At 36.0% G+C, this 13,011-nt stretch overlaps 1 protein-coding gene across 1 annotated transcript in view; it reads left to right on the forward strand.

Moving 5' to 3' along the window:
- Positions 1 to 13,011, forward strand: part of LOC107660248 (protein diaphanous homolog 3-like) — a 273,308-nt gene that overhangs the window by 59,773 nt on the left and 200,524 nt on the right. Inside the window, exons 7-11 of the mRNA XM_016449516.1 lie at positions 6,023 to 6,133; positions 7,245 to 7,363; positions 7,815 to 7,931; positions 10,579 to 10,697; positions 10,780 to 10,844. Of these exons, the coding sequence (XP_016305002.1) occupies positions 6,023 to 6,133; positions 7,245 to 7,363; positions 7,815 to 7,931; positions 10,579 to 10,697; positions 10,780 to 10,844 (531 nt within the window). The remainder of the gene's footprint in view (positions 1 to 6,022; positions 6,134 to 7,244; positions 7,364 to 7,814; positions 7,932 to 10,578; positions 10,698 to 10,779; positions 10,845 to 13,011) is intronic.

The following is a 13,011-nucleotide window of genomic DNA, read 5'->3' on the forward strand; positions in this document are numbered from 1 at the left end:
GTGAGCAAGACACCACAGTTACAATATCATGATTATGGTTAAATAAGAAAAGATATATGACCAACCAACCATCAGGCTACATTTATTTTCATACTAAATATCTCAACACACATCATTGGATATGACATTAAGCGCGACTTGTGTAGATTAATTTAGTAAAAAAAGGCTTGCCTGCTTTCTTTGGCGTGTATTTGTATACTTTTACTACCTAAGCAATCTTAAAAGTTTATTTTGTGTCGCTATATCTTTGCCTCACTAAGGTTAAATTATGCCTACGTCTTTCTTTGGCCTGTGCTCTGGAAGTGATCTGTTAATTCTGCTGAACTTTAATTAAAACTGAAACTAAAACTGAAACTAAACTATATAAAAACTAAATAAAAATGCGTTCACAAAATAAAAACTAAACTAAAACTAACAAAAATATGAATGAAACTAATAAAAACTAAACTGAATTTTATGGCAAATTTGAAAACGATATTAAAATAAAACGAATTTAAAAATTCAAAACTATAATAACCTTGCTGTGCCCTCAAATGAGACAGAAGTGCACCGTGAGTCAGGGTCTGTAAACCACAAATCTTGTAATAAACAGTTTTCTTAAGTACTCCAGCAATAGAAAATTTACATCACCTTCATTTAATATTCTACATTTATAAACCGTGATTGACTCTAATAACGGAATAGATCATGACTAAATCAGAGCACTAAAAGATGTAAAAAATGAATAGGTCATTTATAATTTATCATTGAATAATTAAAGGGTTAAAATCTATCCATCTATCCATCTGTCTGTCTGTCTATCTATATCTATATCTATCTATCTATCTATCTATCTATCTATCTATCTATCTGTCGTTCTATCTATCTATCTATCTATCTATCTGTCGATCTATCTATCTATCTATCTATCTATCTGTCGATCTATCTATCTATCTATCTATCTATCTGTCGATCTATCTATCTATCTATCTATCTATCTGTCGATCTATCTATCTATCTATCTATCTATCTGTCGATCTATCTATCTATCTATCTATCTATCTGTCGATCTATCTATCTATCTATCTATCTATCTGTCGATCTATCTATCTAATCTATCTATCTGTCGTTCTATCGTTCATTCTATCCATCGTTCTATCAATCCATTGTTCTGTCTATTGATTAATCTATCTTTCGTTCTGTCATTCCATCGTTCTGTGCCATTTGTTCTATCTGTTCTTTTGTTCTCTCTGTCTGTCTGTCTGTCTTTCATTCTATCTGTTGTTTTATCATCTGTCTATCTGTTGGTCAGTGTAACTTTCTGTCTCTCTGTAAAGTATTAATTTTGTAAAAAAAAAAAAAATCTTAAAAACAAAAGTTTAGTTATGACTGGCTCTGGGCTCTCTTTTTGCAGTATGCAAATGCGTGCACGCATTTAATTGTGGCATGCATGCTAATACTCGAGACCTGCCCTGCTCCTCTGCAGAGTGCTGGCCCTACAGAATGAAATGCACTGGTTCGTCTGCCTTAACTGCATGGCTTCATTGTTGAGGCTGATCAAAGCAGCCATGTTTTAGTTTAATTGGTAGCAGAGGGAGGTGAAAGAGAGGAACTGAGCTTTCCCTTCAAACATGCATAGAGAGAGCATGTTCACATGCTTTCTCATATCCTGCATTCAGGATAAACCACTTACTCAGGAGTTAATATTGCATCTAAAAATATATTCTTTTAACATAATGAAAGAATTGAATGCTTTGCTGTGACCTGCAGAGTGCAAAATCTTTAGTAGTGTTGCGGCTCTGGAGCGCTGACTGCAAAATATTATGTTTAGGTTGAATTTATGCACAAATAATTCCTCTTCCAGTCCAAAAGCTTTTTATAGTGTTTAATAGTTAATACGAAGCAATTGCATGTGCTACAATAGCAGGTCACACAGGAAACGGCCCCTTATTGGCCGGTTTTTCTCCATTAGACAGGAATTGTTGAAATGAGAGGAGAAAATTAGCCAAAAAATATCCAAGGCATGCTGGTTTATATCCATGAAGGCCAACTGGTGTGTTTAGAGGCCTCTAGTAATGTTTTATTGATTGACTGGTTATTGTTTCTGTTTGCTAATAGTCAGCTGTGATCTATTTTAACCGTATGAATCATTTATCAAAGACTGTTATAGCTGGGAACAGTTTGGAACAATTTTCTTTAGGGTTTCTCTTTCTCTCTCCTCTCGTCTGCTCTTGCTGGAGATATTTAGGGGCTGTATCTTCAAATAGATGCTCTTAGAGATACACACCCAGACTGCATAAAGTTCAGTTTGTTTCTGTAGGAGTGAGAGGCAGTTCAGGGTCGACCGTAGGCTGCACTGGAGAGGTTTATTTTGAGGAATTTTTCAAGAGAGCTTGAGGATACCAAGTCTTTTCGTTTTGCATGTGTCTGTGTGCTCATCCATGAGAGTTAGTAAATGATTCAGCATGTTTCTTATCACTACATAATTTGTGTTTTCATGTCTGTGTCTAGTGGATATTTATTTTAGCACTGTATTACTCTGAGCTAATGGAGAGTGAGTGATTCTCACAGGAATAAATTTTCTCTTTCTCTCTGCATTCTGTCCTCTTACCACTCCCGTCTCTCGCCAGGCACGTGAAGTAGGCAGATTAAGAAGACGGTACAGTTATTAATGGCAGATATGTTTTTCTTTTCCCTCATGAAAGCTGTCAGCAAGTGTCTCTTATAGGCTCATAGGCTTTCCTCCCTGAGATTCCTCCCACAGTTCAACCGCTGAGCCACACAAATATGAATAATACAGTGTCATCGGCTCTTAAATCAAAGGGTTTTGCCTGTGAAAGACTTATTCTGCCCATTTTTTTCTTGCTTTTTGCTGTGAAAAATATCATAAATATACAGCCCATCATTACAGATTCATTTTTATTCAGTATCTTCTTCTGTTTTGAGCCTTGCGTTAAGAATTATAAACATTTGAGTAGGGATGTAACGGTATGAAAATTTCTTATCACGATTATAGTGACCAAAATTATCGCGGTTTTCAGTATTATCATGGTATTGTTAAAATGTGCTGGAGATGTTAAAAAAGTACCGACACAAATCACTTCGTTTTATATTTAAAAATCAACATCAAATAAAATTTGTTTGCATAATCACTAAAACAATAACATTACCAATGATGTTCGGATTTTAAATGACAACTTGACTGACAACAGTTTAATAGCATGTTGAAATATCTAATGTAAATGTTCAAATAAAGCTTTGAAAAAGTTTAATAAAAGGGTAAACCTTTTCCGCCCTGTTTTCACTCAAAACAAAACTACTCTGCGTGCTGTGCGCACGTGAGACTGTTACTTAAAACTGTGCTTTATGCTGGACAGTATTTATTTATCGCGAGTTGTTCAAATCGCGGTAATCTAATACGGTTTTAATGATAATTAAAAGATGAAACGGTAATACTAACCGTGAGGAATTTTATCATGATTTATCATCAAACCGGTAATCGTTACATCCCTACATTTGAGTAAAAATATTGAATTTTCGATGAATCAACCGGTGATTTTTATGAACCAGTTCTTTTTAATGAATCATAATAATACAGCAGTCCTGTGAGTCTGTCCATTTAGTGCATCTTTCAAAAGACTCATGAACTCAGGAGTTACTGTATGAATAGCTGATGAATCCTTTAATGAATGGATTAAATCATGTGTGTAGCGTCCTGATTGTTATTAAAATTGATTATACTTATGAACATAGTGAATCCAAATCATACAGCACAATCAGTAAATTTGAAAAGAAAAAAACTCTACTGTTGCTGTATGAATCTATTTGACAAATCCTTACTAGAATGGTAACCAGCCTTGTGCCATCACAGCCTGTTAAGTTGAGACTCACCACTATAAATAATTTGGATTTGGTGTGGTTTGTTGTCTAATAATCAATTATTGCATCATCAGACATGATGTGAACAGGAGGTACAGACACACAGAGCTATACAGACAGTTCACTGTCTGTTCAATACAGCTCAGTTCCCTGAATGCATCAGTTACTTTTAACTAAACACTCCCTCACACACACGTGTGATTTAGAGTGTCATGGAGAACGCTGATCAATAATTGATGATCTTTGTTGCTTGAGGAGATGAATAGTAGTTTTTGACTGAGGTGATGGAATCCTCTATGTTGGTTGAGAGCTCTGTGAGAGTCATAAACCACAGTAATGCACTTCAACAGGTTCAAACTGCAGTCTCATATACATTACCCTTCAAAACAAGCTCAGGGCTCCAGACACATTATTCCCACTGGTCGCTCTTTTGCGACTAACTTTCTCAGTTGGTCGCAATTTTTTTTTGCTACAATTTTTTTTGGCTACAACATGAGATTAATCAATACATGCTGATGAACTTTTATCATAGTTTATAGTTATATGTAAACGAAAGTGGTTAACATTCAACCCATTAATTTTCATCAGTAGTAGCCTATTATTTGTGATTTGATTTTGTGAATGGGAGATCCTCTTTTGCTGTGTTATGAGCCGGGCTTCGGATGCTTTCACTTTTGAATTCGCGATCTTGTTGTCACGTTTTACGAGAAAAGATAATTGTCTGTTTTGCTTACATATCTACACACCTTTCACTTTTTAAAACTAAAACAAAAGATGGATTCATTGTTATTCTTAATTAAAAATCACAACAACAATAAAACAGTAATGGTAAACAAGCTTACAAACCGTTTATTAACAAAAACGAATAAGATGGCAAACATCACATGCTGTATTCTATACAGACTAATAAATGACAGAACGTTTAGCAAACAGTGAGGAATCAAATAAAAATAATAAAAGAGAGCCTTCATAGCGTAACGTGAGGTAAACCGCAAATATAACAAGCTTTTCAAAATGAAAACAAAAAGAAAAGTAAAACTAAACTTGCTATCGGTGACAGTGCTTGCATGATTTTTCCCACAAGAATACCAACATGTTCACCCTCTCTGGTTTAAGAAGCGGTCTTTTACTTTACTTTAGCATGAAAACCATCCATCGTTTCCTCAATATTCGCATCATTTTAGCTGCGCGCACCTTCTTTCTCTTTCTGACGCGGCGAGTATAAACCAGGCTCTACAATCGAAGCGCTGCGCAGCTCAAACGAGTACCGCAGTTTCGTTATGCTTTCAGTTTCGTTAGCCGTTTGATGTTTCTCATATGCAATAGAAATGGCAGCGCTTATAAGTTGAACAACGCGGTGGTCGTACCAGTGCGACCGCTCACAAAATTTAGTCGCACAGGCAGAAAAAATGGTTGCAAAATGCGACCATTTGGTCGCATTCTGGAGCCCTGAAGCTTCAGTGAGACATTCAAGGCCATGAACTTTTGCTTTCGAGCTTTGTCAAAAAAAATTAAAAAATGTCAAGGCTAATTAAAACTCACTGACATCAATTACAGATCGTTCCTGTGATGACAAAGCTGAATTTTCACTAGCCATTACTCCAGTCTTCAGTGTCAAATGATCCTTCAGAAATAATTCTAATATGCTGATTTGGTGCTCAAGAAACATTTCTAATTATCAATGTTCAAAAAAGTTGTGTTGCTTAATATTATTATTGTGGAAACCGTGATATATTTTTTTCCCAGGATTCTTTGAACGGAAAGTTCAAAAGCACAGCTTTTATATAAAATATAATTTTTCTAACAATGAAAAATGTTTTCACTGTCGCTTTTGATAAATTTAATGCATCCCTGCTGAAAAGAAAGTACCATTCCTAAACTTTTGATTAGTACTTTGGTAGTGTATTTATGTATAAGGGACCTTGTATATTTAAAATTCTTCAACTGGTTACCATTACTTTTACATGATTATTATTATTTTTAATTCACCTTTTGTTTTTCTTCTCTCACTTAAATGGTTCTTAAAATTCAATTTAATCAATCCTAATCCAAATAATCTATTTAGTATCTCAACACGGTTACACATAATTCAAATGCATACTCTCAGACTCTGCATATGTATAAACACAGCATACTCTTACTGAATGTTATCTTCTTCCTTTAGGTGGCTTGCATGCAGCTCATCAATGCCCTCGTAACGTCTCCTGATGAGTTGGACTTCAGGCTGCACATCCGAAATGAATTTATGCGCTGCGGCCTGCGAGAGATTCTGCCGGTAAGCGGCTCGACCACTGCCTGTGTGTATTAATATTTAAATGAGTTGTCCACTTGAGTGAAATATTGTAAAATGGGTCTGCAAATAATTTGAGGCCTGAAGGAGAGGTCGCTCTGCTGAATCAATACCTACAGCCAGGATTGGATTGGTCTCTCTTTCTCTTAGTCTGTCTCCTCTTGGCATTCTGAATGTGGTTATGTTCTATCAGCAAACAACTGAAAACTGCCTGAACAAAACAGAAGTGTGTGAAATGAAAGCCAGAGAGTGAGCAAGTGAGATAGATTAATGCCTCACGCATGTCTTATTTATTATTCAAAACAGAAGCTGCCTCAGAAACAGGACTAGGGAATACAAAGAGATGGAATGAAAGTGAAATTATTATTTTCTCTGTCTAAATACACATTTTTGAAAATAGTGTTTTGTCACGGTTTCTCTTTTCTGTCTCATAAAGTGCCTAATATTCCACATATTTGTCTTATTTTCCCCTCAAAGTCCACTTAAAATGTTAGTCATGCTTTCTTGCAACAAAAGCAGTTGTGTATAATTTTTCCCTCAATTTCTTTTCCTAGCTGCTCCTTAGAATTATACCTGCTGTTTTTGCTACTATATCTGTAAGACTTCTATAAGTAGTTGACCTCTATTCTAATTGGCTAACCTCTTTGTGTATGAAATAAGCAACAAAACTCCCACCAGTTTTCTGAATACTGACTAGTTGTTTGTGTAAATGTGTTAATGTGCTTGTCATTCTGACATCAGAACTGTTGTTTTTTTTCATATTTTTTTGCAGCTTAGGCCAAGTGTACATAAGAATAGTAAAACATTTGCAGTTTATTGATTTCTGTTGTGTTGGTGCACACTGTACACAACTAATTCCAGACTATGTTAGTCAATTATGAAGTCTTGTCGCACCTCATTTTTGTAGTGTGCACTTGCCTTTAGTTTCCAGCAATAGTTTGGGTGGACTAACAGGGAACTTTGAGTTCTGTGGCTACATAGTACTGTATCAAAGTATTTATTCAAAAGATCAAGGAATATCGTGTTTTCTGTGGCATGGTCCATTTAATTTGTTCTTTTCTTCTCTTTGTTTCCCCTTGCCCTTCACACTGTGTAGAGCCTGAACGCTGTAAAAAATGATGCTCTGGATATCCAGCTGAAGGTCTTCGAGGAGCACAAGGAGGAGGACATGATTGAGTTCTCCCATCGCCTGGAGGACATCAGGAATGAACTAGAATATCCTTCTGATGCTGAGATGCATGCAATTTCATTTGATATTCTGTCCACACTTAAACGCTCCTCAGAAAACTCTCCCTCCCTTGTGTCGTCTTCTCTTTCTTTCTCCCACTCATTCTTTGATCCTTAGAGGACCTCCAACAACTCCAACAATATGTTGGTCATATGCAGACTGTAATAATATCTTCAAAAACCATGCATTGATGTATAGACTGTATTGATGCTGTTTTCTTAGATTTAATCATAACTATAAATCATCCTGAATCATTTGCTTTCATTAGCAATGTTTCACAAGTCTCATGCTGTGACAAGGCTAGTCAGTAGTTCTTTGCTCTGTCTTTTTGTCTACACTGCATGTATAAAGAGTGTGTACACTCTCTTCTTCTGTATGTTTCCATTTTTTGCTTTTATTTTGCCAGTTGCAGTGTTTGCTCCTTAACACAGTGCGTACTGATATTGGAGATGTCTTTAATGTGTTATACTCCTCTGTGAAGGACACAAGCACTGAGAGCCATTTTCTTTCCATACTACAGCACCTGCTTCTGGTCAGGAATGACTATTTCACACAGTAAGGGTTATTTTATTTTATTTTAAAGTTGACCGAAGAGTGAATAAAAAAGCACCCAACAAGTGGGAATGTAATGTAGACAGAGGGTCGCTACTTAAAATCTTTTTGACTAGTTAAACATTTTATTTAATTATTACTACTACGGCATTCCCATGCTTCTGTTTCTTTCAGTTTGTTCGTTTTGCATTTATTATTACTAATGTATGCATTTTCAAATGATTTTAAAGAATGAGTAGGTGTGTTTGAACTTTTGAATGGTATTATACACACAAGGACTTTTCATAAACCTAAAGGAAAAGAAACTCAGGCCCTTACAAGTCATGTTACATTCATCTTGTATTCATGAATTTTCATGAAAATGCCGCCTCTCCTCCCTTTCTAACCTAGTCTGAGGTTTTTTATTAATTTCAGACTAATTTAGTGCCAGTGATGCAATGGCACATATCTCACGGCATTAAGGTCTCACTAATGACTCAGTGGGTTGTGTGTTGGAAAACAGCTTTTCAAGCTCTTTAGCCAGTGAGCGGTATTGTGTTAAGAATAACAGCTTTGACAGAAGAGAGAAGTGCAAAGGGAAATAGAGGTGTAAAGATAGAGACCATCTGCTGAGCGCCGGTACAGGAGAAAAGAAGCGCCTGTTCTGCTTAGAGAGATCTGTCTATATCTATCTCTATATCTTCCGCTATATCTTCTGTCTATCTTTCACTCTATTGATTGTTCGTTCACTCTGTCGTTCCCTCTACCGATCGTTTAATCGTTCTGCTGCTCTATCAATCTTTCAATCGTTTCATCTGTCTGTGTTCTTCGTTATATATCTTTTATCTATCCTTTGTTCTTTCTATCTATTTATCTGAATGTCTGTCTATCATATGTATGTGTGTAAAATGTTATGCAATATTTATAAATTAAAATAGAATTGTATTAATTTGTATACATATACAATTTTATGTATTTTGCAATAATTCAGGTAGATTTGTATTCATCAGCATGAACAAATTATTAAAATTGTAGTTTATTATATAGAGATCTGGAGGGAAGACCTGGCTGCAGTTAATCCTGAAAATATTAGTATCCCAAAGCGTTCTTTACTTGTTTCTAAATTGAATATAAATTCTGCTCTGACCAACCAAACATAACTTGGCTGTGTCTACTCCTCGAGTCCTGCTGGTAAATTGGTCAGTTTTTATTAAACGGCCCCAGTCGTCCCAGTAAGCTCTTCTCACCTCATGAACATTTCTTTCTAAACTCTGTCCATGAATGCTATTTATTCTACACAGGCAGTCCAAACGCCCTGCTGGTCTATTCCCCCCCAAACCATCCAATGACAGTGTCCGACAAATAGAATGGACCTGCTTTCATCTTCCTCTCATCTCACATGCCCACATTACTCTTCCCGTTCCCTATATACCCTCTCTCTTCCTTGCTCTCTCTTTTCATCTGTGGCGTCTGCTTAAAGAGAGTTTTCATGTCTTTGAGCTCACAGCTGGGGGTGTGTTAAACCTGGTCTTGATCAAAAGGCAGGCTCCTAATATGTAGAACACAGGATATATTACTCAGTTTTTAAAAACCACTGCAGATAGGCAATGTATACCTACTTCATTAATATACACATTCATATGCCAGTTGGTGTGCTATTCAAGTCAAAGAGTGATTGTTTAGCTCTTTCTGAGTCGTTATGGAAAAGAGTGTACCATGACTACACACTTTTTTTCTTTTTATGGTCAGGGAATGTTGATTCATGTGCCCTTAATGCTGACTCACTCTAAAACTGAAAATATGGTCACCTGATTTTTATAATCCTAATGTATGTAAAGCATATTTGATATTTCACTATGTGGTTGATTTTGGTACTTTATTTGTGCCGTAGTCAAATATATCAATTAGTGAACATGATTATTAGCACTAGAATACTGAGACAGATTTTAATTTTAGACATTATTATGGTTTATTTTGGGCATCAGCTTCACAGTGCCTTGAGAAATGATGCCTGTGAAAGGTCAGAGTGATCACCTCAGATCAAAGAGCATCACCTCAGTCTGATTGATTCAAATTATTTCCACTTTCCCCTCCAAAGCTCTGCTAATTTAACTTTTTTAAAGAAAAACCTCTCAAATTTTCTCTGTGTTCAGTCACAAAGGCTAGAGATATTAAACATGTCAACCCAGTTTATAATATACAAACAAATATTACTTCTGTTTTTTAATTCAAATATATAACTATGAAAGTGATGAGCTTGCATTATCATAACAGGGATAGAAACGCAAAACTCCAGGTGTGGAGTTGGGCACATCTATTGCCTGACTGCAGTTTTAATGAGCTCACTCGACTCTACCATATCTCATACGTCATCCCTTCTCACTTTTGTTATGTCTCTCTCCAAATCCCTTTCCATTTTATATCTCTCTTTCGGTTTTATGTGAGTGTCGAGCAGCATCGCAGATTTAAAGGACTCAGTCATTTTCATTACACTAGTTAATGGCTTGTATAAGCCAGTATTGCTACTGTCAGAGGATTTAGAGTTAATTTAAAAAATTTTCTCATTTTGTGCCTGAGTCAGTGGTACCGTATTCCCAAAAAGATAATACAATGCATTGATTTTTCTTCCCTCATCACTCCCTCGTATTCTCTCTTGTTCTCTGTCCTCTAGGCCTCAGTATTTTAAGATCATAGAGGAGTGTGTGTCTCAAATCGTCCTTCATCGTAGCGGCACAGATCCTGACTTTGCCTACCGCAAACGTTTGGATGTGGACTTCAGCCACCTGTTAGGTGTGTATGCTTTTATCTTTGAATTTATTTGGTTTGTTTACTTTGAATTTAAATGGTTAATCTCTCCATGGTTTCTCCGCAGAGGTGTGTGTGGATAAAGCCAGGGCTGAAGAGTTTGAACAGAGGGCCTCAGAGTTAGCTCAAAAGGCAAGTGCCCTTTCTTTTCCTCCTCTTTATCTTCCACCCCTCACTTGTTTTGTGTTTCTTTCTTCTCACTCTGGCTCCTCTAATGAAGTATGCGGCCTTTGAAGACCATTCATGACCACACCATTTAGCTTTCTTTAATTAAGGCAAAATTACTTGAAATCGTTCAAACAGCCATTTGTAATTAACAGTATTCTGAGATTAAAAAAGGCCCCTGTATTGATTGTTGGGAGCGTTCCTTTATAATTGTGGGCCGAAATGTACGTGGTTGAGGGCAACGGATCTATAGATGCCAAACCACAGCTCTTAAACTACATCTTTTCCAGATGGCTAGTTCACTTTTAAAACTAGCAAAAAAAACTTTTTATGGTTTTACATCTAGGAAATGAACTTGATGAATTAAATGAACTTACCTGGAATTGTTGGGCTAGGATGGTCGATTAGCAATGTTGGGCAGTAATGCATTACTTGGAAACGCGTTACTGTAATTTGATTACTTCTTTAGTAACGGAGTAATTTAGCGCGTTATAATTTTCAAAATAGTAATTAGAGTATAGTTACAAGCCGAGGTCTCTATACGTTACTGCCGCGCTACATTGCTGACAGAATGCAGTGTTTTATAATCTAGAGGTAATTTGATTACATTTTCAGAGTAACTTGCCCAACACTGTCGATTAGTCATACCAAAGTTGACTTTTTTTTCTTACTTTGACAAAAATTCTCAGAGGGGATGTTAGCAAACAGTGCATTATGATGCACATAATTTTTTTGCAGTGTAGACATGGTGTGAGTCAGTAAATTTGCGTTCCAGTCAGACATTTTTAAAGAAATGCTTCTGATCATTATGCAATTAATCCGTAGGGCACTATTTTTTTGTGAAGCATTGTTTTGCGCAATACAAGTTTATGGTTATTTGTAGTTTTGTGGCATGTATAAGTAAACTATTGTTTAAAGGTTCGGGGTCAGTAAGATGTGTTGTAGGAAATGTGTCCTGCTTTTTAAATGCAAATTTTTTTCTGTAACTTTTTTCATAGACCCTTAATCAGGGTTCCTGCAGGGTCTTAAAAAGTCTTAAAATGTCTTAAATTTAGTTGTATGAAATATAAGGCCATAAAAAGTCTTAAATTGTACAAGAAAGTCTTAATTATGATTTCAGGAGGTCTTAAATTTGGTCTTAAATTTGATATGGCTTAATGTGACTATCACGTCTGATGTGTAACCCACTTAACAAAGTGCAGTAAACGGTAAAAAAAATTGCGGCACAAATTTGTGTGTTTATTAGTACATTAATAAATGTAAAATAATTTGAATACAAAAAATAGTTTACAACATCCAGCAGCACAGTGAACTGTTTTGCACAGCTAAATAGGCTAAAAGGAGATTGCTGACATCGCCTCACACACTCATTATGATTTCAGGAGGTCTTAAATTTGGTCTTAAATTTGATATGGCTTAATGTGACTATTAAACTTCAAAAGGCTATGATTTCATTAAATAAACACGAGCGCTGCACTTTCAAAGTCCGGTGCTGCGCTGCTTTGTGTACAGCAGTTACCGGGGAAACAGTTATATTTCTACCAAACGCTCCACCTGCTTTCAGAATGAAGGAGCATTTTCAATAAAACTGTTGTTTGGTTCAGAGTTCAGACCAATGCGAAAATTGACCCATGTTTTGACCCTGCAAACACGCAGGAGCTTTAAATGTGAACTGGTGGATTGATAAGAAGACAATGCATTATAACAATCTAAACAGAATAGGGGTGTGCGATATGTATGGTCTGCGATAATATGTTTGTTTATTAGTACATTAATACATGTAAAATAATTTGAATACAAATACTAGTTTACAACATCCAGCAGCACAGTGAACTGTTTTGCGCACCTAAGGCTAAATGGAGGTTGCTGACACCCCCTCGAACACTCAAATTCATGCTAGCTATTCAAATTCATGCTTCTCAGGTCTTAAAGTCTTAAATTTGAGCTTAAAAATCCTGCAGAAACCCTGCTTAATTGAATTTATGATTTCTATTTGTTTCATACTAGTGCAATTATCTTTTTATTTCAGTAATTAGTGCTCAGACTTAGTACATAATACTAACAGAAGAACACATTGGAGCAGTGTTCAAAACATCAGTAAAAAATATTAGGATGTGTTTTTTTTTTTGGTCCT

This window comes from Sinocyclocheilus anshuiensis, unplaced genomic scaffold (genome assembly GCF_001515605.1).
Source record: "Sinocyclocheilus anshuiensis isolate Anshui unplaced genomic scaffold, SAMN03320099.WGS_v1.1 scaffold1579, whole genome shotgun sequence".
Taxonomy (NCBI): Eukaryota; Metazoa; Chordata; class Actinopteri; order Cypriniformes; family Cyprinidae; genus Sinocyclocheilus; species Sinocyclocheilus anshuiensis.